At 50.4% G+C, this 26,512-nt stretch overlaps 12 protein-coding genes across 12 annotated transcripts, besides 3 other annotated features; 5 read left to right on the top strand and 7 right to left on the bottom strand.

The window, feature by feature from the left end:
* Positions 1–193: 193 nt before the first annotated feature.
* On the bottom strand, positions 194–673 carry NFIA_063140 (uncharacterized protein; the record flags this gene model as incomplete). The annotated part of the gene is made up of 1 exon (XM_001263049.1): positions 194–673. The coding sequence occupies one exon, from the start codon at positions 671–673 to the stop codon at positions 194–196; it is 480 nt and encodes a 159-aa protein (XP_001263050.1).
* Positions 674–2,065: 1,392 nt separating this feature from the next.
* Positions 2,066–2,556, bottom strand: NFIA_063130 (uncharacterized protein; the record flags this gene model as incomplete). Its single annotated transcript, XM_001263048.1, has 2 exons — positions 2,066–2,215; positions 2,275–2,556. 2 exons carry the CDS (start codon positions 2,554–2,556, stop codon positions 2,066–2,068), a joined length of 432 nt encoding a protein of 143 aa, XP_001263049.1.
* A 678-nt stretch (positions 2,557–3,234) lies between these two features.
* NFIA_063120 (sugar porter family MFS transporter) lies at positions 3,235–5,186 on the bottom strand (the record flags this gene model as incomplete). Its single annotated transcript, XM_001263047.1, has 8 exons — positions 3,235–3,471; positions 3,530–4,035; positions 4,089–4,458; positions 4,512–4,701; positions 4,749–4,876; positions 4,929–4,990; positions 5,041–5,079; positions 5,138–5,186. 8 exons carry the CDS (start codon positions 5,184–5,186, stop codon positions 3,235–3,237), a joined length of 1,581 nt encoding a protein of 526 aa, XP_001263048.1.
* Positions 5,187–6,554: 1,368 nt separating this feature from the next.
* NFIA_063110 (DUF3712 domain-containing protein) lies at positions 6,555–8,038 on the bottom strand (the record flags this gene model as incomplete). Its single annotated transcript, XM_001263046.1, has 4 exons — positions 6,555–7,094; positions 7,143–7,267; positions 7,316–7,737; positions 7,791–8,038. 4 exons carry the CDS (start codon positions 8,036–8,038, stop codon positions 6,555–6,557), a joined length of 1,335 nt encoding a protein of 444 aa, XP_001263047.1.
* An 896-nt stretch (positions 8,039–8,934) lies between these two features.
* On the top strand, positions 8,935–9,807 carry NFIA_063100 (oxygenase MpaB family protein; the record flags this gene model as incomplete). Its single annotated transcript, XM_001263045.1, has 1 exon — positions 8,935–9,807. One exon carries the CDS (start codon positions 8,935–8,937, stop codon positions 9,805–9,807), a length of 873 nt encoding a protein of 290 aa, XP_001263046.1.
* Positions 9,808–9,968: 161 nt separating this feature from the next.
* Positions 9,969–10,426, bottom strand: NFIA_063090 (uncharacterized protein; the record flags this gene model as incomplete). Its single annotated transcript, XM_001263044.1, has 2 exons — positions 9,969–10,022; positions 10,070–10,426. The coding sequence occupies 2 exons, from the start codon at positions 10,424–10,426 to the stop codon at positions 9,969–9,971; spliced, it is 411 nt and encodes a 136-aa protein (XP_001263045.1).
* Positions 10,356–10,380: a microsatellite.
* A 1,196-nt stretch (positions 10,427–11,622) lies between the features above and the next one.
* Positions 11,623–12,244, bottom strand: NFIA_063080 (uncharacterized protein; the record flags this gene model as incomplete). The annotated part of the gene is made up of 2 exons (XM_001263043.1): positions 11,623–12,076; positions 12,129–12,244. 2 exons carry the CDS (start codon positions 12,242–12,244, stop codon positions 11,623–11,625), a joined length of 570 nt encoding a protein of 189 aa, XP_001263044.1.
* Positions 12,245–13,877: 1,633 nt separating this feature from the next.
* Positions 13,878–14,111: a mobile genetic element.
* Positions 14,112–14,510: 399 nt separating this feature from the next.
* Positions 14,511–15,260: a mobile genetic element.
* Positions 15,261–15,834: 574 nt separating this feature from the next.
* Positions 15,835–17,600, bottom strand: NFIA_063070 (amphiphysin; the record flags this gene model as incomplete). The annotated part of the gene is made up of 3 exons (XM_001263042.1): positions 15,835–16,010; positions 16,333–17,346; positions 17,417–17,600. The coding sequence occupies 3 exons, from the start codon at positions 17,598–17,600 to the stop codon at positions 15,835–15,837; spliced, it is 1,374 nt and encodes a 457-aa protein (XP_001263043.1).
* Positions 17,601–18,751: 1,151 nt separating this feature from the next.
* NFIA_063060 (IscS subfamily cysteine desulfurase) lies at positions 18,752–20,527 on the top strand (the record flags this gene model as incomplete). Its single annotated transcript, XM_001263041.1, has 2 exons — positions 18,752–19,882; positions 20,105–20,527. 2 exons carry the CDS (start codon positions 18,752–18,754, stop codon positions 20,525–20,527), a joined length of 1,554 nt encoding a protein of 517 aa, XP_001263042.1.
* A 1,708-nt stretch (positions 20,528–22,235) lies between these two features.
* NFIA_063050 (indoleamine 2,3-dioxygenase) lies at positions 22,236–23,758 on the top strand (the record flags this gene model as incomplete). The annotated part of the gene is made up of 2 exons (XM_001263040.1): positions 22,236–22,526; positions 22,589–23,758. 2 exons carry the CDS (start codon positions 22,236–22,238, stop codon positions 23,756–23,758), a joined length of 1,461 nt encoding a protein of 486 aa, XP_001263041.1.
* A 494-nt stretch (positions 23,759–24,252) lies between these two features.
* On the top strand, positions 24,253–24,853 carry NFIA_063040 (CsbD family protein; the record flags this gene model as incomplete). The annotated part of the gene is made up of 2 exons (XM_001263039.1): positions 24,253–24,363; positions 24,425–24,853. 2 exons carry the CDS (start codon positions 24,253–24,255, stop codon positions 24,851–24,853), a joined length of 540 nt encoding a protein of 179 aa, XP_001263040.1.
* An 800-nt stretch (positions 24,854–25,653) lies between these two features.
* On the top strand, positions 25,654–26,449 carry NFIA_063030 (aldo/keto reductase family protein; the record flags this gene model as incomplete). The annotated part of the gene is made up of 3 exons (XM_001263038.1): positions 25,654–25,820; positions 25,874–26,246; positions 26,297–26,449. The coding sequence occupies 3 exons, from the start codon at positions 25,654–25,656 to the stop codon at positions 26,447–26,449; spliced, it is 693 nt and encodes a 230-aa protein (XP_001263039.1).
* Positions 26,450–26,512: the final 63 nt, after the last annotated feature.

Genomic DNA, 26,512 nt, shown 5'->3' with positions numbered 1-26,512 from the left:
ATATTGAGCAAGAGCTAAGCCAATCTGGACATTGCACTCCACAGTAGGTGGCCTGACAGGCAGCTAGGAGCGGGCTCGCACAACTGATTATGTGTCTGGGTGCATCGGCAAGTACTCCGTACTTTATTCCCTTTGTCTGGACTCTCTGCCAGTATGAACGAGACATCTTCTAAGTACCCTGAAGTATTCATTATTACATAACCTGTCGTCTTGCTGACCCAATATCCAGTCTATTTTGCATCTCCGCAGGATGTGCTTGATATATGCCGTGCGCGGGATATTGATGCTGATATTGACCTGTAGCCTGCGCTCCGGTCGCCGGCATACTCTCCAGACGAGCATATTTACATTGCCGACGCTCCCACAGTGCCCAGGCGATTGATGCCAGAGCAATGGCGCCCAAAGGCACACCATCCCCTACTCCGATAGCCAGGTCGTGGGACGAGGGTGATGAACTATCCCCTGTTGGTGTTGGACAGGCGGTATTGGTAGTTGACACAGAATTTGACGATGTCGTGATTGACGAAGAATTCGAACAGGGGGCGTTTTCGAGAAGAACGACGAGTTGGCCTGGGTATTGGTAATTGACGAAGCGTTCACATAACCGGCTAGAGCTGCTACCCCTGGTATCACTGTCCCGTTTTCGATTGTAAAGGGATCGCCGTCTTGGCATTTATTGTCCACCACGGATCCGCAGCTGTATTTGGGGTTTTTTGTGTCGTAGCCCATATTGAAGATCGGGTAGCCGCTTTTTCGATTGATGTTCGCGAGATGGCATGATCAGCTTGAGGTACCCACAAGTGGCTTCGAAATGTCGAGCAGTAGGTAATTAACGTACAGCATGGAGCATAACACGCCGGTCCCCAGTTTATGTCCGTATAGCTTCCACGCGAGAGGGCATTTGGATGAGAACCCTGCAAATAGCACAAGCCGTTTGACAAGCAGACATCTTGCTTGTTGCAGCAGAAGATTATCGACAAAAGAAGGCGAACAAAGGCTAACCAGTGCGCCGTCTGGGCTGACGGGTGAAGTGGGCAAAGGATGCTGAGGCTTCACCGTACGGAATAAAAGGAGCCAACAATCAGCACCACTGTTGGCTCCTGGTCCCTTGAAGCCCGTGCAGATCCCGCGACTTCAGATTCGGTGATTGTGCTTGAATATCAGTTCGGCATTTACTGAGCCGCTTTAAAATCTCTTTGTCGGTGAACTTCATTGGGGCAATGGAATGGCCCCCAAATTGCTCAAACCGGTCCACACTCTGTGCACTCTGCAGAGCTGACAGACTGCAAAGGCTGGTGAAAGAGTCACATTTTTAAGACGTGGTAAGAGGCGGAATCATCCGAGTTCAGGAATCAAAATGGAGCTGAGGAAGTGCTGGTACTTGAGATGACAAATTTTGAAGCTCTCACTAAAGTAAACACAAGAGGTCAAGCCACTGAGAATAGCAAGCCACAGAGGACTGCAGATATTGACATGTCAGATCATCGCAGCCAGAAGTCGCCTCTGACTAGAAGCCGGCAGTCAGGATGGTAGATGGACCAAGTGTCTCAGGCAACACAAATTTTATCAAACCTATCATGGCCTAGAGAAAATCATGCCAGCAAGCTATTTCGCAAAATTAGGAAGTTCCTTTCCGATAGATCTACAGTTACGCTGATTTATCCGACGGAATCAGAGTTCAAGAATTGTTGGCGCTCATTTGACTAGACGATAGAATAACCAACCAGAGCAACCACATCCGACTAGGTCAAGATGATGTCTGGTTCTAGTTGAAGACTGTCTGTCATAAACACTGGGAGCCCTCCCCTAACGATATGGACCAATGCTCAATCTGGAGCTTGCAACCGTGCGTCTTCCTGCGGCAGAAGTAGAACCCAATCAGCCTACCATACCTCGCAATAACCTCAAATCGTACTCACCACTAAGCTCTTCCGAGTTCAAATCATCCTGCACATGGCATGGCATCTTCATAGCAAAGGGACACCGCAGCCCAGAACCTAGTATCCGCTTGCAGTCGCAACCTCAGGCTGCTGCGTCTACCCTCCTCATCAGCAAGCAAAGCACACTATTTATCAAACGCAAGGCAACAAACCGCATACGGAACCGCAATAGCAGTAATATGCACCTGCGCGGATCCACTCACAGGCTCACACATCATGCGGACGGAGTCAACGAACGAGATGATCGGGCCGACGGGGAACTCTGGACCGCAGATCTATCACGCTGACCTTCAACTTACAAGCAAACCATTGAGGAGAGAGATATGATACTTACAACTAACTGCATAACATACTCATCCGCATTCTCCAATCCATCAATATCAAGCGGGACCATTCCGTACGGCGTAATCTTGCATTCGATACAGGCGGATAGAACGCGGGTGGTTGAATCGAGGAGATGGAGTCTCTCGCAGTGGGAGTTTATCTCGACCCAGAGCTGGCGGAGTTCGCCATAGAACTTTGTTTTTTTGCGCTTGCTGTTAGTTATTGGTATTGCAATACTTGGGATGAGACGAGAGCTTACGTTGATGGTGACGGAGGAGGTAGTAGTAGCCATCTGTCATTTGTAAGGGTTGCTGGAGGCACGTGATGTGTGATTGTGGTGTTGGATGGAGATGGATGACGTAGTTAGGGGTGAGAGGGGTGGGATATGAGGAAAGGTAGAGTGAATCTTGCATTGTTTACTGGGGGTGAATGTGACATGGGGTAGTGAATGGAGTTCTACTGGCACCTGGATTTACAGGACTGTTTTGTTGCGGAACCTGCTGTAACTGTTGGACTTTGCTATCAGTGCTCATGAAGAGATGAGCAATGTTCTGTGACTTATGTCCATAACCAGGTTTTATGTTTATCTGAGAAGAGAACTCTTGTTAGTTTGAACCTCAAGGCAGGACGATCAAGTAGATTTATTAAGCCAGGCTTTGGCTTGCCTAGAGTTGAGAACTAATCAGCGCTTGTATATCATGGGCATATTCAACTTTACTACCTAGCGTAGGCTCATCACTGACTAAAGAACGTGGAACAGCTGACGACAAAATTAGATTGATATTACTGTCAGATAGAACTAACATAAAACGCCCATGAGGACTACCTAAGATTAACCAAGTTAACCAAACACGGAACTGGATACCCAAGCCCGAAGGCAGTCAGCTCTTATTCCAAGTTATTACCCATGCACCGTTGTGCCTATTAAAAAGGAAAGCTTTCCACCAAGGTCCAGAAATCAAGGTGCCGTCTAGACGGTCTCGGTAGTAGCAGCAACAGGTCCATCTTTCTCGCCGTGAGCAGCGACCTTGAGCTTGCCCTCGGCAATCTCCTGTTCGAGCTCCTCCAGTCTGCTGCGCTTGTTGAGCTTGCGCCAGGCGGGAAGGCCGCTGTCGAACACTTCGTCCATTTCCTCGAGAGTGTAACCCTTTGTCTCGGGGGCCATGAGGAACATGTGGATGAAGGCTGCGGTGTTGAAGGCGGCAAACTGTAAGATTTGTTAGTTAGCTTTCCTACGGTTATAAGTTTTCCATGCAAGTACGTACGATCATGTACATCTTCCAGTTGATCGCCCACAGCAGAGGCGGAACGAACAGAGCAAGAAGACAGTTCCAGATCCAGTTCGACGCGGTAGCGAGGGAGACAGCCTTGGCGCGAACCTTGGCCGGGTAGATTTCCGCAGGGTAGGTCCACGAGGTAGGACCGATGGTTGTCGCGAAGGAGCAGACGAAGAGGTAGGAGAGCGCAATGATTGCTTTGCCGACGTTGGGATGGTCGGACACAACCCAAGAAATGGCATCCAGCTTGGGGTCGTCATGAGGGTTGGGCTTGCCAAATCCAGCCTGTAGACCTCCTTCAATGTACAAGAAGACAGCCTGCATCGCAAAACCGATCAGGATGGCAGGACGACGACCGAATCTGTCCAGGTACACGATGGCGGGCAGGGTCAAAGCAGTGTTCAGGATGTACTGGATGGAAGCGGTGAGGAGAGGGCTTCCAGTTCCCGTACTCTGCATGATATACACAATGTAGTACATCATGACGTTCATACCTATCGCAGCAGCCATTAGTCTTTGCCTCATGTAAAGGGTACGATCGACTCACCGCACAACTGAGACCACATCTGCAAACTCATACCAAGGAACACACGCTTGAGAATGCGAGGCTTGACCAGTTCCTGGTAGCTAGTAGACGCCTGCTCACGCTCCAGAGCCAAAGCCTCCTCGATTTCCTGATATTGAGCCAAAACCTTGGGATGGTTGCGGTCTCCGTTTCCGTGAAGGTTGGCAAGTACCTCCATAGCTTCGTCCCAGCGGTCTTTGCTTGCAAGCCAACGGGGCGACTTGGGGTAGAAGAACAGGCCGACGAAGAGGATAAAGCCAGGCACCATCTGGATACCCCAGGGAATGCGGAAGGCAGCAGTACTTTGAGTCGGGTTATCGGCACCTCCGTCGATGTTGCTAGCACCATATTGCTGTCAATTGTCAGAAACTGTCTCCACCTGGTCAAAAATAGCTGGTCACCCACAATAAAGTACTGAATCAAGATACCCCAGGTGATGGCCCATTGCTGGAGGGAGATAACTCGACCACGAATTTCCTTTGGAGCAACCTCTGCCTGGTAGACAGGGACCATAGCCGAGGCGATACCGACACAAAGACCAGCGATGACACGACCGACGACGAGGAGAGCAATACCATTGGAGGCAGTCATGAAGCTAGACAATTAGTTGGCATAACAGATGCAGATACGCAACAGACTTACATGGAGCCGATAGTCCACAAGATAGTCGAGAACTGGATCGCGGTGACACGAGAGTAGCGATCCGCAATGAAACTCGAGCACAGAGCACCAATGAGCGAGCCAAAGGGCATGGCACAGGTGATGCCACCCTAGTACTAGTTTAGAAGAGGGGACTCAGATAGACGGCTAATTGGAACTTGCCTGCTTATACTGGCCGCTGCCCACCCGGAAGTAGTTCACATACGCCTGAGTTCCCAGGACACCTTGCAATCGTCAGAAACTCATCGATTAAAGAATAAAGAACTATACGCACCGCTCATACTACTGATATCGAACCCAAAGAGACCACCCCCTTTTTGGTCGGAAAAGTCAGTAAGGCGTCAACAAGCGGTTCTCGGAGACAAACTCACCCAGGGTGATGAAGCTACAGAGAAAGTAGACATTGTAAAACTTCTTCATTTTTGCAGCCAGCTGTCAAAAGCAGCTTTGTACGACAGGCCAGCCACTGCGGGGGAAAAAAAAGAAGAAACTTGGGAAGAGAAAAAAGAGGCCAAAGAGATAAGAAGTATCCAAGATGCGAGTACCCCACAGCTGGTTAAATACTCTCTGCCGTGCTCTCGCAAGCGACAACAACCAAACCGGACATAGCTCCAGAAGATAATCCGAGAGAAACAAACGGGCCACTTAGCGGCATGGCCCGTTGTTTCTGTTTTCTGATGGACCGGTCCAGTGAATACTACAGTCCCAAACGTCGCCTGATTCATTAACCCCGTGGTGAATGCCTGCAATGATTGGACCACATCCACGGCGCACAGCAACATCCCAGTACTACCTAGCACCCAGAACGATGTATTTAGGATCAGACCAACGAGCGCAAGGTTCTGGACTAGTACAACTCTGGGCAAACGCCACCAACATCATGTGGGCTGGAGGACGATATTACAGGGTTGCGCTGTGCGGATAGGCTGATACTGGATCATGGGGGCCGTCCCTCAAACGCCTCCCCCGCAATCCAGCAAAGTTTACGCGTCGGATTTAAGGCTTGACTGGTCTGGACGAGGAGCTTAGGACTCTTGAGGAGAGATGTCAGCATCGAGGTTACGAAGAATATGACCTATCCACGTGGTGAGCTGGCTTTGAAGTTGCAAACCTGGTGTTACCCCAGACAAAAAGATTACAAGGGTAGACAGCCTCCTCTTAGCTCCACAGGTCAGCCATTTTCCTACTTTATCGGAAATTGAGTCCAGACTATGGAGTATGGACCCTCCCATTAGCTCAAGGAATAGGAGAAGAAAGCCCTGACCGGTTACGGGAAAATGCACACCGAGAAGCGACACGCGTCTTAACCCCCCCAACCTATCTATCCCTTGGCAGTTGGCACAGTGTATAAAGAAACTTCAACCACGGGCTGCCTTGGTTCTGACCAATAACTCTGAGAAGCCAAGATAACCGCTAGACGCTCTGGTCATTGGTCGACGAGAGAACAAAGAGTGCAACCCTCGAGTAATGGCGTGTGATAGGTGGAAGTTGCAGGTAGATCGGTGGAAGAATCAAGGCCCGATGTCACGGTCTCATCTTCACATGGTTTTTGCTTCCGCACGGCGTGCTTGGCTTCCCACGTTTCCTCTTTTGATGCGGAGGGGGGAATTCGTGTGTTGAATTATGGTATAATTCAAGCATTAATATTGTGTTTGTTTATGTATATACAAGGGACTGCTCTTCATCTATACACAAGAAAATCGAAGAGACAATGGAAATCAAAAGAACCCCAAACGCCGCTCATGTCAATATTCCCGTCTCGGATTCATCAAGCAGGTCGTGATTCGTTCACAAGAATCCTTTCAGCACATCAACCAATAATAAGTTATCGTCGGGACGATCCAGGAATTCGGCCAGCGATCGACTAGTCAATTTGCTGCTCAGACTTCCGCCCAGACTGCTCAAGTTCAGATGCTGCAGTTCGGACAGCACGCTGCTAGTGCTTTCCGACGACGATGAGTCCGTGATATTCATCTGGTCGAGGATGTTTGTCCCGTTCTTGTTGAAAATCCCCCGGAGGGTGTTGACCAGCAGTCCACCGATAGGAATCTTCGCGCTAAGGGTCAGGTCCTTCATCACATTCGTATAATATGGCACTTCCACGCCCTCATAAACGACCGATTTGGTAACGGTGTCGAGAGACAGATATCCGTTGCGGAGGGAGTCTTTCTGGCTCTGCAGGACGGGTCCAAGGTTCTTCAACACAGTTTTGAGATCGAGTCTGCCGCGGACGGGATTGGAATGGTTGCCCGGTCTGAGGACGAGATTATCGATCGTTGCATTGCCGATGACGAGATCGCCGCTCTTGAGGTCCAACACAGTTGTGCCCTATCGGTTGTTAGTGATCCTTGACAGCGGATGATACTCCTGACTTACGATTTCCAATGTCATGACCGAGGGGTTGGGTAAAGTGGCGTTGGCGATCAGGTTGGTACCGTCTGGTTCAGCAGGCAGAAGCAATTGCGACCCCTCGATGAAAAATCCAGCGAAGCCGTTTAGGGCTGGGCAGGTCAGCCAGTGGTTTCGTTACTAATAAGAGGTTCGCTTACTGTTTTGCTTGATCGTCTTGTCCATTGTCACTCGGGACTTAAGCTTGCCCAGATACGACATGGTAGTCCCCTTCAGCGACAACGGTGCATGTTCCCCAAATACCACATTGCGCACATATTTGGTCCACTGATCCACATTGAGTGGAGTGAACTGATTAGTGACTCCCAAAGTGGTGTTGCCTGAGATAGTTGTTCCGTTGAGGTACAATTTGGCGAAGGTGCTGTTTCCGGACTCGCCCCGGTTGAAGAGATCCAAAGTGATGGGATCGATACGAACGGGAACTCCGATGGGCAATTTGAGTGCAGACTGCATAGTGAGGATTACCGACTCTGGATGAGGTTGCATGACACTTGCATCGACGAGAACAAGGTTGGAATTGTCGACAACTCGCTGAGAAACAGAGGGAAGAATCACCAGGAAGCTATTATAATGTCAGCAACGTCGGATTGTCGTGAACAAGGGCGGAAGACGCACAAGACCGGGAGGATGATGGCGAGAAAGATGATCGAGAAGAAGACATAGCAACACCAGAACCGGGCCCAATGGCGACGGATGGCCTCTTTCTTTGTTCTCTGTTTCTTCTCCAGCGACAATGCTGTCTCGACATGTTCAATCACCCCACCGTCCCCATTGGCCGGGGGTAAAGGCCCTCGATGGATACCGAGGGCATATTTGGCCCCTTTGGCACTGAGATAGGAGGGCTTTTCTTCCATCTCGGCCATGGTGAGAGTGATCCGGACAGCAAGAGTCTAAAGATAGACCAGACCTCGAAATCCCGGGTAGTTGGTAGCAATGGATATATGAAGAAGACGCGATGGGGAGAATCCGCGATCTTCGCCCTCGATCCGCACGAGAGTCATAGCTGATCGGGCCACACCGTCACACGATAATTTCATTTTCCTTCAATTCCTAGCTCCGAGCCAAATTCAAATGTCTGTTATTTTCTGCGCCGTTTCACTTAGCCCTGGGCCCAAGTGCTCGCAAGTCTTGCTTTGTTGTATTCAGTTTGGCCCATTGCGGTACAGACTTAAGCCCCTTTAGGGGGTTCCCTCCGCATGATCGGCACTGCGACTTCGGCGATCTCCCCCTACAGCCAATCCCGGCGATTGATTACCAGTTCACATGCGGTCATTGGGATAACGATCATCGCAGACTATTAAACAACCGCGGTTGCTAGCTCAATGCTGATAAAATCTGGTCGGTTGAATGGTGGGGAACAGTACGAAAGTGGCTTCATTGTCGGGTTGTTTCGACTCAAGCTTTGCCCGCAAGTGCCACAGACGCTGGACAAGCCCGAAAGTTGGGGAATGGAACTCTCTCCCCGGCTAGGGGGTGAATATGCGGGGTTTAGAATATGACGAAAATTGTCGGATGCGAAGCATGGCAACTGCAGCGTCTGCATGTGGTCTGATCATTTCATCATTGAGCTGAGATGAAAGTGATGAAAAGCGTGTGGAAGCGTTGAAGATCGTATGGGGCCTCCGGTGTCTCCTAATTCCACAGTAGAATCTCTCAATCTTGCAGCAACTCCGTTACACACTGGGAAGACGTCAAAACATTGGCATACGATTAATCCCTTCAACATTATTCTGTAAGGAAATAACAGCGTCGCGTCAAAATGTCTCTCGGCGAGACGCTCCCCGAAGAAAAGATTCAAACACCCACCACCACCAGCATCAAGTCCGAAACCTATCCTCTCGATGCGCTGGATAACCTCGAAATCCTCCCCCAGATCCTGCAAGAGGGCATCCTCTTCGCTGGATCAGGCACAGCGCTTCTTCTCCAAGCAGCCACGCCCGAGATTCGCAACGATCACGACAAAGCCAACAACGGCCCCAATCTAGCCACCGAGCTCGGCGATGCCCTGCAAGCAATGCTGAGCTACTTCTCCTGCCTGGTCTTTGGCACCCGGCAGGAGAAGAAGACGCTACTCGAGATGCTTAATCGAGGACAGCCTCCTCTCCGCGGCAGCGAGCATTACTACGCCGCCGCGCCCGACGTCCAGCTCTGGATCGCGGCGACGCTCTACGCCACGGCAACAGACTTCTACCAGCGCATCTACGGCCGGGTAGACTACCGGACGGCCGAAAAGGCCTACGCGGAGTTTGGTCTTCTCGTCCACACGTTGGGCCTGCCTTCGGGTGTCTGGCCCGAGACGCGCCAGAAGTTCTGGAAGTACTGGGACGACCGCATCGAGCGGTTGACGGTCACGCCGGACGCGAACAAGTTTGCCAAGGATCTGCTGCATGACAAGGCTGTGCCGCGGTGGGTGCAGATGCTGAAGCCGTTTCTGCGGGTGGTGACCATCGAGATGCTGCCGCCGAGGCTGCGAGAGGAGTACGGGCTCAAGTCTACGATGGGGACGCGGGGTCTGTACCGGAGCACGATGGGGTTTTCGAATGCGGTCTATCCTGCGCTGCCGGTGTCGATGCGGTCTTATCCGTTGCGGTACTATCTGAATGAGCTGAGGAAACATTTGAATGTTGTTTAGTCGGTTATTTCTGTATACTCCCTGTGCTCTAATGGATTACCAGCAACGAATCTGCTTCAGAAATTTTACCATCACGTCATTTTGTAATAATCAATAGAATCACTGTATATACATAACTACCCATGAATTCATCACTCATATATACCCAGACTCCATACCAACTACGTCAACGAAGCCAACAACCCACCCAGCAACTTCTCCACAGCCGAAACCAGCTACAACCGTCAGCATCAACTTCAAGAAACGAGGAAAAGGAACATACCGGCGTCGCATCCCCAATCAACGTCGACGTCTCATTCACAAAGTTCGGCGTCAGCAGCGAATGCGCATTATCAATCACGTCCTGGAGCTTGTTGACATTATCTCCCGAGAGCAACTTGGCGATGTTAGCCGGGTTGTCGCCGCCCAGGAGCACGGCGCCGCCTTTGACGATGGTTTGCAGGTCGTTGAGCATGTCCTCGCTTAGAAGCTCTTTGACGCCGTTGAGGATGGTGGGGAGTTCGGAGAGGAGGCCGCCGCCTGTGGATTGGGGGGCTGGTGCGGCCACTGGGTTGGGGTTGGGGTTTGGGTTGGCGAGGGCGAGGGGCAGGAGAGGGAGGAGGAGAGTTGAGAGTCGCATATTGTTGTTATTGTTTTGCTTGATTGATGTAGGTAAGATGTGCTGAAGACAGTAGATATTCTTGACAAGAGGCAAGTATATGTATCGCTATCTACTGTTAATCAACTGTTTCGGATACGAGGCCTCAGTTGCAAGAAACAAGCATCATGATTACCCCGCTATCTACTGTCCAGCTCCAGTGCCATCAGCTTCATCAAATGCGATGGGTCTATCTATGGAGTCTAGAGTAAAGCTCCGATTTGACATGTCTTAGGTTGGTCCCAACCAAAGTCTAGCCCTGCACCCGTGGATCTGGACAATTACCTCCGAGGCTGTAGATTTCACTCAGCCTTTTTTTACTTTGTGTTATCAAGCCAACCTAGAAGTGAATAGATAAAGATGTTCCAATTTCTCGACATTCATGTGATGCACCTGCGCAGTGTTCAGTCCCCCGCATCTCCAGCCTCCAACTCCACTCCCCACAGTGGCCCCCATGCCGCAATGCATTCCCTTTTGGGTAGCTTGACGCCGGTCCCTGGATGATGTGGAGATAACCCCAAGCATCGTCTCGAATATACGCGGTTTCTATTAAGATATTCCTCTCAGATAGATTAATGACCAGGGTCTTTGAGCCACATACGTGGATGCGTCAATCTTTATTCATACCCGGGTTTACACCGTATTGTTGAATTCGCGGTCTGGTACGTTTTCCGAGTGGATTTGACCTTGGTCAAGCTACTTCGGTTAAAGCACTGTGACTGTTGATCGTTGACAATCTGAGTGTAGAGCCATTTAGGGACCTCGGGATCGGAGACTCATGTGAAATCTGTCTACGGAGTACCTCGCGATTCTTTCCATGAATTGGCACAGTCTCAGTGTCGTCGTATTCTATCTAGCACAGAATGAACCAACTGTCTCAGTCATTGCTCCATATGCCCAATTCAAATTATCTACCCTGTCGCAGTCGTAACAAGCCGGTATGTCTTATCAAGAGCGCATCATGAATTCTCCGCATCTCCACTAAAGCTTAACCGAAGAGCTATACCCATGGACACCATTACCCAATAGACAGACATCTAGTTCATCCAAAGCCTAGCCTAGTTCAAGTCATCACATCATTCATAATCCGTACTTCGTGTCATCGCCACTCGTTCCTTGATTTTCAGACATCCGTCAATGTGGCCCGTAGATTACATTCACATTCATTCGGTCGTCCCTCACAGCGCCAACGCCAGCCCCAAAACCCCCATACCCACTCCCCCCGCCATCAACACCCCCGTCGGTCTCGCCGCAGCAGCCATTCCCTTCGACGTAGACGTCGCACCCCCCGCAGACGCACCCGTCTCTGTCGCTGTCCCCGTAGCCGACGCAGTAGCCGCAGTCTGATACGCCAGGCCCGTAGTAGCCGTCAACGCGCCCTCGGAGATCTGGCTCTTCACCACGGACAGGTAACTCTGGACGTCGCTGGGGAGACTGGCGTACCAGGCGGGTGTGCTCCCGGCCTTGAATTGGCTGGCGAGGGCGCTGCGCTGGGATGGGATGACGAGTTCCATTAGTACCGAAGGCGGCAGTGCGGTGATGACTTCTGGGATGAGGGAGCGAGGGGGTGGGGAGATGTTGGCGAGGTTGGCGGTTTTGGTGGGCAGGGTGAAGTTGAAGTTTAGGGATTGTCTGGCGGGTTGTTAGTTGTAGAAGCCCCAAAAAGTAAGAAGGCTAGACTCACAAGGCATTTCCGAGGGAGGACCAGTTGGCTAGGTCGCTGGATAGAGCTTCGGAGTCACTCTGGGGTGCTGCGAGAGCGGTGGTGAGGAGGACGGAGAACCAGGCTGTGACTCTCATTTTGGAAATATAGATCCAAGTTTGAGGTATAGAAAGAGATTAGGAGAATAGATGTTGGAAATGAAAACGAAAGGTAAGATGATATATAAGACACCTCCATGCAAGCTAGTATGGAGCAGACTTCTAATACGAGATCCGACTGGTGGAGACGGACAACTGCTGTAGTGCTTGTCAAGGCTTGTGACGATGATCAGTGACTTCATCTTGTGGCTAAAGACTATGACAGGCTAGCCAAGCGTTTGCTGCCTTGTTCACTACTTCTCTCTTTAATCATTGCAGTGAAGCTGTTGCTTGTATGTAAAGCCAGTGAATAAAGAATGATCTCCTCATCGTATATGTTGAATGATCATTGTCCCTCCCAGAAGGATATATTAACCGCTCTGCTTCCTTCTATTCCTGCTAATTTCTGGCGCTCAATATACTCATCAACTCAGATATAACCACTATATATCTTCCGTTTGTCTCTGCAATGATTTGGTCTTCTATACATATCACATTCCATGGTTTGACTCAGAGAGCTATTAACACTATCCCGAGCATCCCAATTGGCACCTAGACCCGACAATCCAGACCCAACGTTGCGTCGACTAAGGTAGTTTACGCCAGTCTTGACAAATGAGCGAAGCCCTACTATACCTATCCTCGCTGGGCACCGACGGCGGAACATATAGACATCAGACCCAATCCACTCGCAGACATTCCAAGGGATCAGTGGCCCTTGATCACGCGTAAATATTGGAAGATGTCGCAAAGTCGACTATTAACACCTTAGCCCACGGGTGTTCCTCCCAACTGGCCAGGCTGAGCCCAGATGGCAGACCGGTATACCCTCCCCAATGGAAAAGGCCAGATGACCTACCCTTCCGGAAGGGCTAAGAAACGAGTTGCGGCAATGGAAACCATGATTGACAAAAGTTAGCACTGATAAGTTGCAAAGCCACGGAGAAAACCAACCATAGGAAAACGAGGTTATTCTTTGAAATATCCGATCCCGAGTCAGACAGTGCAGAGGTATAGCCATTACCTTCATTTTCTCCCTAACACAGTGCAAGAGTCCCTGATCTAGCATTTTCATGTTCCTAGTTAACATCTGACATTATTCTACAATCTCGACATACGGATCGACAAAGAGACCTCAACCAGCACTCTCCAGCTCGAAACGTGCAACACTGTTACCACAGCTCTGGTCCCAGTCGACTGACGAAAGCAAGGCGAAGGTGCCTCTAGAAACCTCAGTTCATTGGAAGTGTTTGCCAAATTCTTCTCCATCGTCAACAAGGTCATTCTTGTATCGTGAATTGAACTTCGATGTGGAGTGGCCTGTCTTTTATCTAGTAAATAAGGCACCGTACTTGACTGCGTCAATTACCTACATCAGGCTGGAATGGATGCGGGCGACGAGACGGCACGGCTGGCAATAAGGATCTACACGGAACGAAACGAGTCCTGCCATGCAGAGGTTGGGAATCCCAACACTGCTCGCTACTTGTAGGCACTGGTCACTCAAGGCTTCGCCTTGGGAGCAGGATGGACGGATCAGATCCAAGTGGGAACCGCCATACGCGCTGCTCGTCCACTTCGACCGGTACGATGGACCTGCTTATCAAGACGTTGACTGGCATAAGATCGTGCGGAAGAGGGAGCAAAGCTCACCAAATCTGATAAGCCAGTTGATACTGACATCAAGGAGGAGTTCGGTGCCGGCGTTGGATCTGTCATGTTTCCAATGCTTCAAACACAGCCTAATACATCCTTTGCCGTTGGCAAATTGGCCCATTACACGTCAAATCCTGATAAATCATATTACAAGCATTTCATCCATCTCGTTCGCTACTTTCATCGGACCCTGGATATCGGAATCGTCTACAAGCCTCATGACGCAAAGGACGTCATGTCAGAGCTAGGTGTCGTGTCCATAAGGCCCAAGGGATCACCGTATCCGAGGCTGTTCTCAATATCTCCCGTCGCGATTTCAGTCCAGGCCTCTCATACGTTGCAATCTCCTATGGAGACAACGCTGAGACCTGTATCTTCTGCCCAGGGAGCTCGTCAACGTCGGCAAAGCTGTAGTCAGGACTGGGAGGACTCTCTAGCTTAGAAGATGAGGATGACATTCGTCAGGATTCCGTGTTCTTCTTCTCAGAATACATAACATCGACCACAAACTACCTTAAAGAAGGAAGGGATGGATACACACAAGGTTACACGGATTGCCCTCAGCGGCGAGGAACGTACCTGGAACCAGCAGACCTGACCAGTGTCAGCCCAAATACCCGGCGTTGATTTCGACCAGACCTTCTCGCCAACGGCGAAGCCGGCCACTGTGCGGCTATTTTTCGTTCTTGTAGCCATTCTTGGTTACCACTGTGTTGAGGCAGATATCAAGCTGGCCTTCCTGCAAGGGAAATTCTTTAATGACAAGGTCATCTACATGAAACAACCTCAAGGTTTTTATGATAAGTCAGGCTGTGTATGCAAACTATTACTACCTCTTTATGGCCTGAAGCAGTCAGCTAGGGCATGGTATCTCACCTTCCGAACCAGAGTAGCTAAGATATGTTTCCAGCTGTCAAAGGTTAATGAGTACCTGTTCTTTAATACTCATGGTGTTCTCTTGATTCTACACATTGACGACATGGAGACAGCCGGTCCCTTGAGGCAAATCACTAAGGGGGTATGCCAGGCCATAGCAAGCTGTTTGAGGTTTCACTTATTAGTCCGCCAAGCTATTATCTCGGAAGGAAAATTAATCATAATAGGGAGAAGTACTCCGTATTAGATCAAGCTATCCCAGTAAGTATATCTCTAGTGATTAGTTAATACTTTTAATCCAGATTCACAGAAGACAGCTACTACCCCTATAGAAGAGGGAGCAAAGCTTATTAAATCTAATAAGCTAGTTATTACCGATATTAAGAAGTTCAGTGCTGGTGTTAGATCTATTATGTATCTAATGCTTCAAATATAGCCTAATATATCCTTTGCTGTTGGCAAGCTGGCCTATTGCATGTTAAATTGTGCTCTTTGACTTCATCAGACACATGACTGGATGGTCCGATCACCAGCCCCTGGGGCCGTCCATCTTTCTCATGCCACGCACTCATATGCCGGCAGCTGTCTAGGGCCATCTAGGCTGGGATGAACACGGCGTCATGGGCGAGTTAAACCTTTTTTTTACGGGTGCACCTTTCGTACTACAATCATATTTGCAGTATAGTAGCCGAGTTGTGAGCTATCGATGAAAATTTCAACTTTACGCCGAGGTCTATGGCTGCATTTGATGAAGTGGCCCGGACATCGAGAAGTGCATTAGGTCTAGATGTCGATATCATAGGGAGACATCATTTCCGCCGTAGGAGTTGTATTGAAATATTACCCAACCTAGATAAATAAACGGCTGAATGACCGGATCTGTTCGCACTGTCTCTACTTCTGTGGCTCCGAGGATGCCAAGAAAGTGAACGACGACTCGCGTCGGATATCGTAGACGATCTACAGTTGCATTTCAGGAAGGATCCAGCGGAAGTGGGTAGGACACCTGTGCTATAGGCGTTCGCTCTGTTAGCGATGCGGAATAGCTTCTGTAGAACCTACAGTGTCCGCACTTGCGCTGTTCGTTGATGGGCCCCCTTCGAACACGGCACTGATCCATAGCTTGTTGCCGACTCCGAATACAGGAGTCTCCGAACGCCAGTCTTGCCGTTCCATGGTAGTCCAACGGAGTTGAATCGGATGCCTTTGGGCGTGATTGGGGTGTAAGAATAGCCTAGAGACTATTTACAGCAAAGAGACTTCTTCATGCACGCGATGCTCTATGACAGGCAAGTAGGGTTGATGAATAGGGAACAGAAGTAAGGATTGACGATGCTGCTGGAGCCGAAAGCCACAGAAATTGTGCAAAGGAGCCTCACAACTCCTGAAAAGGGCCGTCGATAATAGACAGCAGCATCAAATGGGGCAATTATAAATATTGTGGCATGAGCGCTGAAAGTGGGAAAAATATATGCTAACGCAACTGGACATAATTTGCTGTGGTGAAAAGAGAGTTAGCCTTCAAGATAGAAAGAAGAACAGTGAATAAAACTGACCTGGGAACTGGCCCTCTCGTCCATCAACTCTACCAGTCCACCACTCGTTCTGGTTGTCCGTCCGCTGGATGATCTCAATCACGTCGCCCGCCGAGAAGCTGAGATCACCATGCGCCTGTGCTTCGTAGTCATACAAGGCTGTAACCGTCTCGACTGCCGCACCCAATCGCGCGGGCTTGGGCTTGGGTGGCGGAGGCGCTGGCTTGGCCTTGGCGGCCGCAACAGTACTTGCAGAGGCCGAATAGGGTGGAGGAGGGTTGTCAGTCTCCTCGGTGCGATTCGTGCGGGCGAATGTGCTCTTGCTCTCGTACGCCATCTTGTCCTTACCGGGAGGTGTGAACTTGGAGGGTTGTCGGCCCAGGCCCTTCGTCTTGAAATGGACGATGGTAAGTGCTTCTGCCCGTTCTTTGACGTCACCTCGCTTCTTCTCAAATGCCTCCTCGACATCCAGAGTCAAATCGAAATAGGCGATATTCATGCCCTGCATTTTCTCATGCAGTGTGTAGAAGACATTCAGCTGCATGTAGTAGAACGACTGAAACAGCGGGCGGATGAACTCGGCTTCGAGGGCAAACAGTTTGGGTAGTTCATCTTTGAGCAGGTCGTTGTAGTAGTTGTATTCCTGCGTGGCCTGCTCCACGTCATTCTCCGCTTTGTAAAGAGCCTTCTCATCCTTCAGTGATTTGTCCTTCTTCTCCTGGAGCTTCTTCAGAGTGTTGCGGTGTCGATCGTAGTCCAGCTTCTTGTGATCTCGCTTCACCGCTACCTTCCGAATCACCTTGATCACCTCCAGCAGTTGATTTGCCGGACTCACAATGCGAGTCTCGATCAACTCTAGCTCGGGCGCAAGTGACTCCTGTAGGTCGCGGACAATGGCTTCGTATTCCTCGCAAGCTCGAATTCCTTCCGGGTTGCCCTCAATGGTGTATGTGCTCGGGTCCGAGGCGCGACCGGAGATGGGTTTATATAACTCTGTCATGGCTTTGGAGAATTCGATCTGGTGATTCAACATGCCTGTGTGATCATTAGTCCATCTTGCTACCCGGACCCTGCTCAACAGAATCGACCCCGAGCAAATCAGTACCATTAATAGCTTCAAAATACTTCCTGGACTCATCATGAAGCTTCTTCGTCTCCTTTTCAAGTTCTTGAAATCGTCGCTCGGCATCTTGATAGATCGGATCCTTGGTGTGTTCGCCAATATTGAACCGCGCCTTGAATTGCTGCGGTGCGCGAACAATGCTCTTCTGGAAACCCTTCAAACTCATCTCGATGTTCCTGATGGAGCGATCTTCTTCTGTAGGTGCTGGGCGGAAGTGCTCGGTATAGACAACGGTGGCGATCTAGGTGTGTTTGAGATGATGCTAGGGAAATAAAGTACGAGGGTCTCGGGGAGCAGCAAAGAAGGAGTGATATTAGAGCGAGAAATGGCTCAGTGGTGAGGAGTGGGGGGAAAGCGACCTTCTTGTTCCTTGGAGTGGATTTGCAGCCTTCAGCCCAGCCCAATATACTAGTGGTTCGTCTCGGCGCTGTGGCTGAGCTATGACATAGGATGCTATGGAGGTAAGTGTGGCTGAGAGGTATCAGGTCCGTATTATTCTCTTAGCAGAGAGACATTGCGTACAATAAATGATCGATGAAGTATAGCGATGGGTTTAAATAAATGTAGCGCTCGACAGTAATCTGCGACCAATTTCCTTTGCTCATTTGGGCACCGTTTAGTATGATGAAGTCATACATGTTCCTTGTGACTGAGCATACCGATCGATCAAGGGTGTGGCGCAGCAACGGAGAACCACACCGAATGCCGGAGTCTTCCCTAGGAGCTGTTTAGGCACCGGTTATTCAGGCTTGGTATTCCTTTGGCTTGAATCTAACTTGTGCTACGGAGTACAACATTAGGCATCACCATAGTGATCTGTACCATAACGAATCAACGGTACATAATAATGGCCTAATAATCTCCGAGTACGGAGTACACCTGGGAATATCTCTGACATACTGCCCTTCTCCAAATATTAAATGGAGAGTAAACAACCGCGGGGTAATCGCGTTTCGCCGTACCCTGTCTTTTCTTCCCCACAGAAGCTATATAAGAGATCTTCCCTTTCGACTCTGTACACTTGATGACAAAATAGAGATATGCTGCCCATTTTGACAATTATATACCCTGCACAAATGATTCATCGGACAATAGATAGGGCCGCGGAAGATGGCTGATATGCCGGTGGAAAAGACCGAGCGAATTCACCGAGCTATCTGATTGCTCCGCTCCGATCGGGCTTAGCGGCTATGATATAACCGGATCCAAACCTTTTTCTCACTCTTACGAATTCGCGCCTTTCTCCTCAGCTGTCATCCACTCTGCTATCAACAGACCATCAAGCCATTAATGGTACGGTTGAGCGACATCTAAATTATGTCTAGTGTTACGCCATCTGCCTTGAGACAGGCATCTCGTGCCTATGCTCGTCGACTCTCGTCGACACAGCATGGCTCCCTGGCGACCGCGTCCTTCCCCAGACGGGCGCTCGCCACCTCCAGTGGTGCAGCTTCGAGACGGACATATGTTACCGAGACCAAAGCTGGAAACGCTCAGGTTTCGATCGACACGGCCATCAAACAGGAGCAGAAGAACTTCATCAAGCAGACAGGTCTTCAGCCTGGAAAGGTCGAACTTCCCGCCTCTGGCATCTCCGGAGATGCTTCGATGAGTCCCTCTGCGGGTATTTTGAAACAAGCAACTGTTATGGATCAGGGAACACGGCCCATCTATTTGGATATGCAGGCCACTACGCCGCTTGACCCTCGTGTTCTCGACGCTATGCTTCCCTATCTCACCGGTATCTACGGAAACCCGCATTCCAGGACTCACGCGTATGGTTGGGAGTCGGAGAAGGCTGTCGAACAAGCCAGAGAATATATTGCGAAATTGATTGGGGCGGATTCAAAGGAGATCATCTTTACGAGCGGCGCCACCGAAAGTAACAACATGAGCATCAAGGGTGTGGCCAGATTCTTTGGTCGTTCCGGCAAGAAGAAGCACATTATCACAACGCAGACTGAGCACAAGTGTGTATTGGACAGCTGCCGGCATCTTCAAGATGAGGGATTCGAAGTCACATATCTGCCCGTTCAAAATAACGGATTGATCCGGATGGAGGATCTCGAGGCCGCCATTCGACCCGACACGGCTCTAGTCAGCATCATGGCCGTCAACAATGAGATTGGTGTGATTCAACCCATGGAAGAGATCGGAAAGCTCTGCCGTGCGAAGAAGGTTTTCTTCCACACTGATGCTGCCCAGGCAGTCGGCAAGATCCCCTTGGATGTCAACAAGCTGAACATCGATTTGATGTCTATCTCCAGCCACAAGATCTATGGCCCCAAGGGTATTGGCGCTTGCTATGTTCGACGCAGACCCAGGGTTCGTCTTGAGCCCATCATCTCCGGTGGTGGACAGGAACGAGGATTGCGCAGTGGCACGCTCGCTCCTCACTTGGCTGTTGGTTTCGGCGAGGCTTGCCGCATCGCCAGTCAGGATATGGAGGTGAGTTATTTTTATTCATAATCCTATGTTCTTTGGATGATTGTCGACGGGGATTATATATTGCATGAGTTTCTCGGACACCATGACGGTAGCTTCATACCTTTGGTATGTTGTCATGGCTGCATGACGTACATCGCAGGGGTAATGAGTCGACCGCTACTAAAAATTCTCGTTATGACTTCATCGATGCTCTGATCTGTTTTATACTAACGTATCGAGCAGTATGATAGGAAGCACGTTGAACGGCTGTCGAAGCGTCTGCTGGATGGACTTCTGGCGATGGAACACACCACGCTCAATGGAGATGCTGAGCGCCATTACCCTGGATGCGTCAACGTCTCGTTCGCTTATATTGAGGGCGAGTCCCTTCTGATGGCTCTGAAGGACATTGCTCTGTCGTCCGGTAGTGCCTGTACCTCTGCCTCGCTGGAACCCAGCTACGTCCTTCGTGCGTTGGGCAGCAGTGACGAGAGCGCTCACAGCAGTATTCGTTTCGGTATTGGACGGTTCACAACAGATAGTGAGATTGACTACGTCCTCAAGGCTGTTCAGGACCGTGTCCATTTCCTCCGAGAGCTGAGTCCTTTGTGGGAGTTGGTCCAGGAGGGCATTGATCTAAACACCATCCAATGGAGTCAGCATTAAAAACTCTCTTATGGTTTGCCTCCTCATTTCCAGGATGACCACGCGAAGTCTGTCCATTAATTCATCATTTGCAAATTATCGCACTCGGGACCGGCGTTGGGTTGGCACGTAACAATATGAGATTGATGACGGATCCATTTTAAATAGTCTGTACAGAATTGAGCAATTAGCTACTCCAGCCTCGCGTGCCAGACTATATCAAACTCTTATGTAGGGCTCATGTCTTCCACCGAAACTATCCAGTTTGTCTAACTAGGAAGTACCTTATATCCGGTATTGCAATTATCCATGCGAGATGGTACTTGATTTCCGCAACAGGTGATCCCCAAAAGGTGTACTTCCGATCACCAATCATGTGATCCAAGAATAAACTTTTGAGTCCCTGCTTTCACCGCAGACCCGAATGGGGTGGCGTGGGTGTAGGCGAAAGCGCCGGCGCACTCGCTTATGGAGGGGGAACCGCACCCGGTTTCGCACACTTGCGGGCTGGGAGCGGCGGCCGCCAGTCAGAGAGGGTTCCGGTTCATTCTCTAGCACTCAAGCTAGCACTCGCCAAATAGTGACCCCCTTTCGCTTCCACCCAGTCTGCCGCTGGTGCTGGCGCATAGCTTCATAGGTGCATCTGGAGTATCTGGAGTATATCTTTCGATGTTTTGATATAGAAGTACAAAAGGAGTTGCAATAATGTCATTGAATAACTTGCATACTGACTTTTCATAGCATTCTAGCATGTTTACCATCATCTCCTACCCATGCCACCTTCTCTTGCGTGTCTCATCACCCTGTCTCTGGCCCACCCAGTGCTCAATAATCATCACTCACTCTGCGAAAAGTTAGCTTAAGGCGTTTGCCTATATCGGCCTCGTTTTTCCACGGGGCACTCGCCCCCTTGTTCTCCGGTCTGAATGATCTCTATTCATTGGCCAGGATTTATTGTCTCCTGACATTCTGATTAATGATCCGTCCCTGCCGGGAGACTTAGGTTGTTCCGGAATGGCCATCAATATTCCTCACCCAGTGAAGGTCAATTGGGTCAATCTCTTTCAGTACTTTGAGCACACGACCAATTTATAACTCACAACGCCAGCTCCCTTCTATCCTGCCTTCTCTGCGAGCATTATTAATCCTCATGCCATCCCCCACCGGAGGAGCAACTTTTTCTACCAAGTTTCCGAATCAGAAGGGCCACTGATCATCTTTCTCTCCCGTGCCTGTAGTCTTTTTCTTCCGCTCTTCTCCGCGTGAATCGGGGGAAGCGTTGTCTTTTATTGCCGGGATTCCTGCTTCTTTGTGTGATCTATCCTACTGTCTCTTGTAATACAGTGAAATTCGACTGAAGAACTGCCTGGTTGCGTTGTCTCAGTCCAGTCTTATCCAGTCTTGTCCCTTCCGCTGATATTTGCCTTACCCAAAGACCAGTTGTCTCTCAAGCCTTGGAATATAGGCACAAGATCAACTTCATCGTACGCCCCAGTTCGATCAAAGAATCTGGGGTATCGTCCGATCTGAGCCACTCGGGTGTCAGGTCCGGAGCAGAGTTTAACAAACTTTGGAACCTGAAGTCACGAATTCGCCTCCAGGAGGAACGCGGATTCCAGCATCCGCTAGATAAACAACGGGCTCGGCTTTAATTCTCAATTGCTTAAATCATCCTGTTCTGTATTCGAGCTGCCACTCCAGCTTGTGTGCATTGAATCCTGCCTACACAATGCTTCCTCCTATCCCCGCTCTCGCGGACTACGGCATCTCCCCAGATCATGGCTTCCTTCCCCCAGAACCGCCACTCGAGGCCCTTCCGGATCCTTACTATGCCAAGTGGGAATGGATAGCATCCAATCTACAGTCTCTGCTACACAGTGGGAGGATGCGGGACGTCGTCAACTGTCTACCTATCCTTCAGACCAAATACCTACATTCCGAAGATGAGTGGCGAAGGGCTTATGTTGTATTGACCTTCATGCTTCACGGTTACGTCTGGGGTAGCAAGACACCAGAAGAGGTAGGCTTTCTAACAAACGAGTCCTGCAGGTGCACATGCTGATACTGATGGTTGATTCCCAGAGAGTTCCACCTCAGCTTACTATTCCCCTTCTCGAGGTCTGCGACCATCTAGAGCTCCCTCCGGTGGCCACATATGCCGCAGTGTGTTTGTGGAACTACAAGCCTATCTTCCCGGATGAACCCGCGCACGACCTGGATAACCTCGCCTGCATCAATACCCTCACGGGGTCGTTAGATGAACGATGGTTCTATCTCATTTCGGTGGCTATTGAGGCCCGCGGAGGACCTGCCATTCCCTTGGTTCTACAAGCTATTTCCGCAACGCGGACTGGAAATAGCAGAGTAGTTACGGAGTGTCTGCAAAGTATTGCCGGGATTCTGGACCAGATTGGTGTGCTTCTCGAGCGGATGTATGAGCATTGTGATCCCTATGTGTTCTATCACCGAATCCGGCCATATCTTGCCGGAAGCAAGAATATGGCTGATGCTGGGTTGCCCAACGGCCTGTTGTACGACGACGGAAGCGAGGAACCCGAGTATCGCCAATATGGAGGTGGCAGCAACGCTCAGAGTTCACTTATCCAATTCTTCGATATCGCTTTGGGCATCGAACACCGGCCCACCGGTGAGACTCGTCCCGCCAGCAGTCCGTCCGAGGATGACAAGGAAGGCGTTGCGGGAGCACCCCGGCACGGGTTCATTCAGGAGATGCGAACCTACATGCCCGGCCCTCATCGGCGTTTCCTGGAACACGTGAGCGCTGTAGCCAATATCCGGGAGTACGTTGAAGCGCGACGCTCGGACAAAGCCCTCTGCCTCGCCTACGATGCCTGTCTCGCTATGCTGCGGTCCATGCGAGACAAACATATTCAAATGGTGTCCCGATATATCATCATCCCCGCGCGGGATGCACGAAATCGTGCACCCGAGACGTCCAGTGCCAGGAGGCCATCAATAACGATGAATCTGGCCAATGTTCGGCCTGGCAGCAAGAAGCTGCGCGGCACGGGCGGGACAGCACTGATCCCGTTCCTGAAGCAGGCGCGCGATGAAACTGGAGAGCCTGCTATTGACGCTTGGGCGCGACGACTGCTAAGCAACGGTCCAGCGGAGCCGAGCTTCGCGGCGCTGAGCAAATTGGGCGAGCATCCGGACGGCCACCTGGAAGTGGTCGGGCTATCAGGGACCTGGACGGCAGATGATAGTGAGGGAGGTATCTGCCATTGGTAACCCGATCAGGGCATGACAAAAACGATTATTCATCTTTTTCATATGTTGCCATGCGAGATCTGCGATAGACTTGTCACTTTGCATTAGCGGTGCTTCATTATCGGGCTGTATAGACTCCGAACATCTAAATGACAGCTTGGCACTTTACTCAGCCATACGAATACATTCACTTCAATTTCTACGATGCATGACGCATTGATGATGCCATCCAGTATGTTGCGCGCGTTTGTTTCTGGATATCTAGTGCATTATTCACGAGGCCCCCAATTTGTGACCACATGCTATGATGTCATTTCATGATGTCATCTATCTCAAGCCACAGATATGGACATGACGGTGACGCCAATTGTCTATATAAAGCCACAGACATCTTTGAATCGTCGAGCAAACATATCAGAACGAAACAAACCATCCAAGGCTATTTCAAACAAGACCAATTTTGAACAACGCACAAACGTCCACATACAGACACATTCTACAAACAATCGATCACCATGTCTGACAACAACAACAACAACGCTTCCACCCTCAACAGCTACATCAACCAGGCCACTGGCCTCGCCCAGCGTGCCATGGGCTCCGTCACCGGCAACCCATCCACTCAGGTACGCACCGACCCCATTCCCCCCTCGATGTACCACGTCCAATCCACTAACAGCACCCCAGGCCGAAGGCGAATCCACCCACACCCAAGGCAAAGCCGAGCACGCCGCCAGCCACGAGACCGCTAAGATGGGCCCCGTCGCCGCAGACCCGCAGACAGGCGCCGCTGCCAAGGACGACCCCAAGCGCACGCAGGGCACCTGGGACCAGACCGTGGGTTCGGCCAAGGAGTCGCTCGGCAACTTGATCGGAAACGAGAATCTGCGCCGCGAGGGCCAGGAGCAGAATGCTAGCGGCAAGGCGCAGGAGGCGAAGGGTCAACTGCAGGATTGGGGTGAGGGCGCTGCGGACCGGGCTAAAGGGGCTCTCGGATCGGTTGGTGCTGCGGTCAAGGGGGATCGTACTGAGGAGGAGAAGTGGAGGGATGTGCATGATGAGGGGAAGGTCAGACAGAGAGGTGCGGAGGTGGATATGGAGAAGAGATATGATTGAGTTGATTACGGCCGGGTGGGTGTCTTGCGTCTTTGATCTGGCGGATTGATTCTTTGGTGATACCTTATGAGCTATGATATGATATCCAATTTGATTATTGATTTCTGTCTGCGTTCAGTACGTCTGTGTTTCAGCTAGCTGCTTGAGCTTGTACATCTAAATTGAGATTCGCATAAACCGTTCTATCATTGTTATCAATCTTCGAGTACCAACGGGTAAATAGAAAATAGAACCCGCCAAGAACGCCTGGAAACTAATTCCATCAATAGAATCTGTCATAGCATGATTTAATAGTCCGTAGGTTATCAATCTCGGACATAGAGCGAGCTTGTCAGCTATGCCCCTCATGAAGCCAGGTCCACCATTCTTCTCACTATGATCTCATTGCGCCAATGTTAACGCCCTCAACTCCATTCCACATCACACATCCAACATACTGATTACACCAAATTGAATTGTTAATGTTGCGCAACATGGCAAAGTCCTTGACTCTACGTTCGACATACCGAATGAACTCGGGCCATGAGATTCCCCTCCTGGGATATGGAGTGAGTTGAATATATAACCTTCCCTCATATCTACAATGCTAATCAATTTTGGTGCCGGTGTAGGTCTACATGATGTGCGTACACATCTACAAATTGATATCCGACTACTGACACCGAACCACCCGCCAGTCCCGCATCTCAAACGGAAAAGTCCACGCTAGAAGCTCTCAAAACGGGTTATCGTCATGTATACCAGCCATAACAATCGAGTACGAATACCAGCTTATGTCGGTGTAGGTAGACTCTGCGATCATGTACCGCAACGAAAAAGCCTGCGGCCGCGCAATCCGGAACTCTGGTCTCGATCGCTCCGAAGTCTTCTTCACGACGAAGATCCCGCCGGGCTCGATGGGGTACGAGCGCACCAAGCGCGCGGTCGACTCTAGTCTGCGAGAAGCCGAGGTGGATTATTTTGATCTGTAGGTACCTCCCGGTAGATGGCCCCGAAGGATATAGCTGAGTCATACGACAGAATCCTCATCCACGCTCCCTACGGCGGCAAGGACGCCCGCCTTGGCTCGTGGCGCGCTCTAGTTGAGGCGCAGGCAGCCGGGAAGACACGCTCTATCGGCGTATCGAACTATGGCATCCATCACCTCGACGAATTGGAAGAGTATATCAAGGGCGGCGAGGGCCGGGGCAAGATCGACGTTGGACAGTATGAGCTGCACCCATGGCTGGATAGATCGGAGATCGTCGAGTGGCTTAAGAAACGCGATATTGTGGTTGAGGCGTACTCGCCGCTGGCGCATGGGTATCGGCTTAACGAGCCTATCTTGAAGACCTTGGGGAAGAAACACGGCAAGTCTCCTGCGCAGGTTATGATCCGGTGGAGTCTGCAGAAGGTGAGTGTTCTATCTGTTTACATTTAGGGGGTATGATTGACGGAGGCTAGGGGTTTGTTGCGCTTCCCAAGTCTGTTACGCCGGCACGCATTTTGGAGAACGCGGATGTCTTTGATTTTGAGATCTCGGAGGAGGATATGCAGGCGCTCAATACGGGGGAGTATTCGCCGACGGATTGGGACCCTACTGTCGAGTATGATTGATGTTGTGCTAGAAATGTGATGGTATATCATGTAGAGTAGTATATTTAGCCAAGGAGGTGCCAA

The sequence above is a fragment of the Aspergillus fischeri genome, genomic scaffold (assembly GCF_000149645.3).
Source record: "Aspergillus fischeri NRRL 181 1099437636252 genomic scaffold, whole genome shotgun sequence".
Classification (NCBI taxonomy): domain Eukaryota; kingdom Fungi; phylum Ascomycota; class Eurotiomycetes; order Eurotiales; family Aspergillaceae; genus Aspergillus; species Aspergillus fischeri.
The sequence above is the reverse complement of the archived record's forward strand: the minus strand, read 5'-3'. Positions and strand labels throughout refer to the sequence as shown.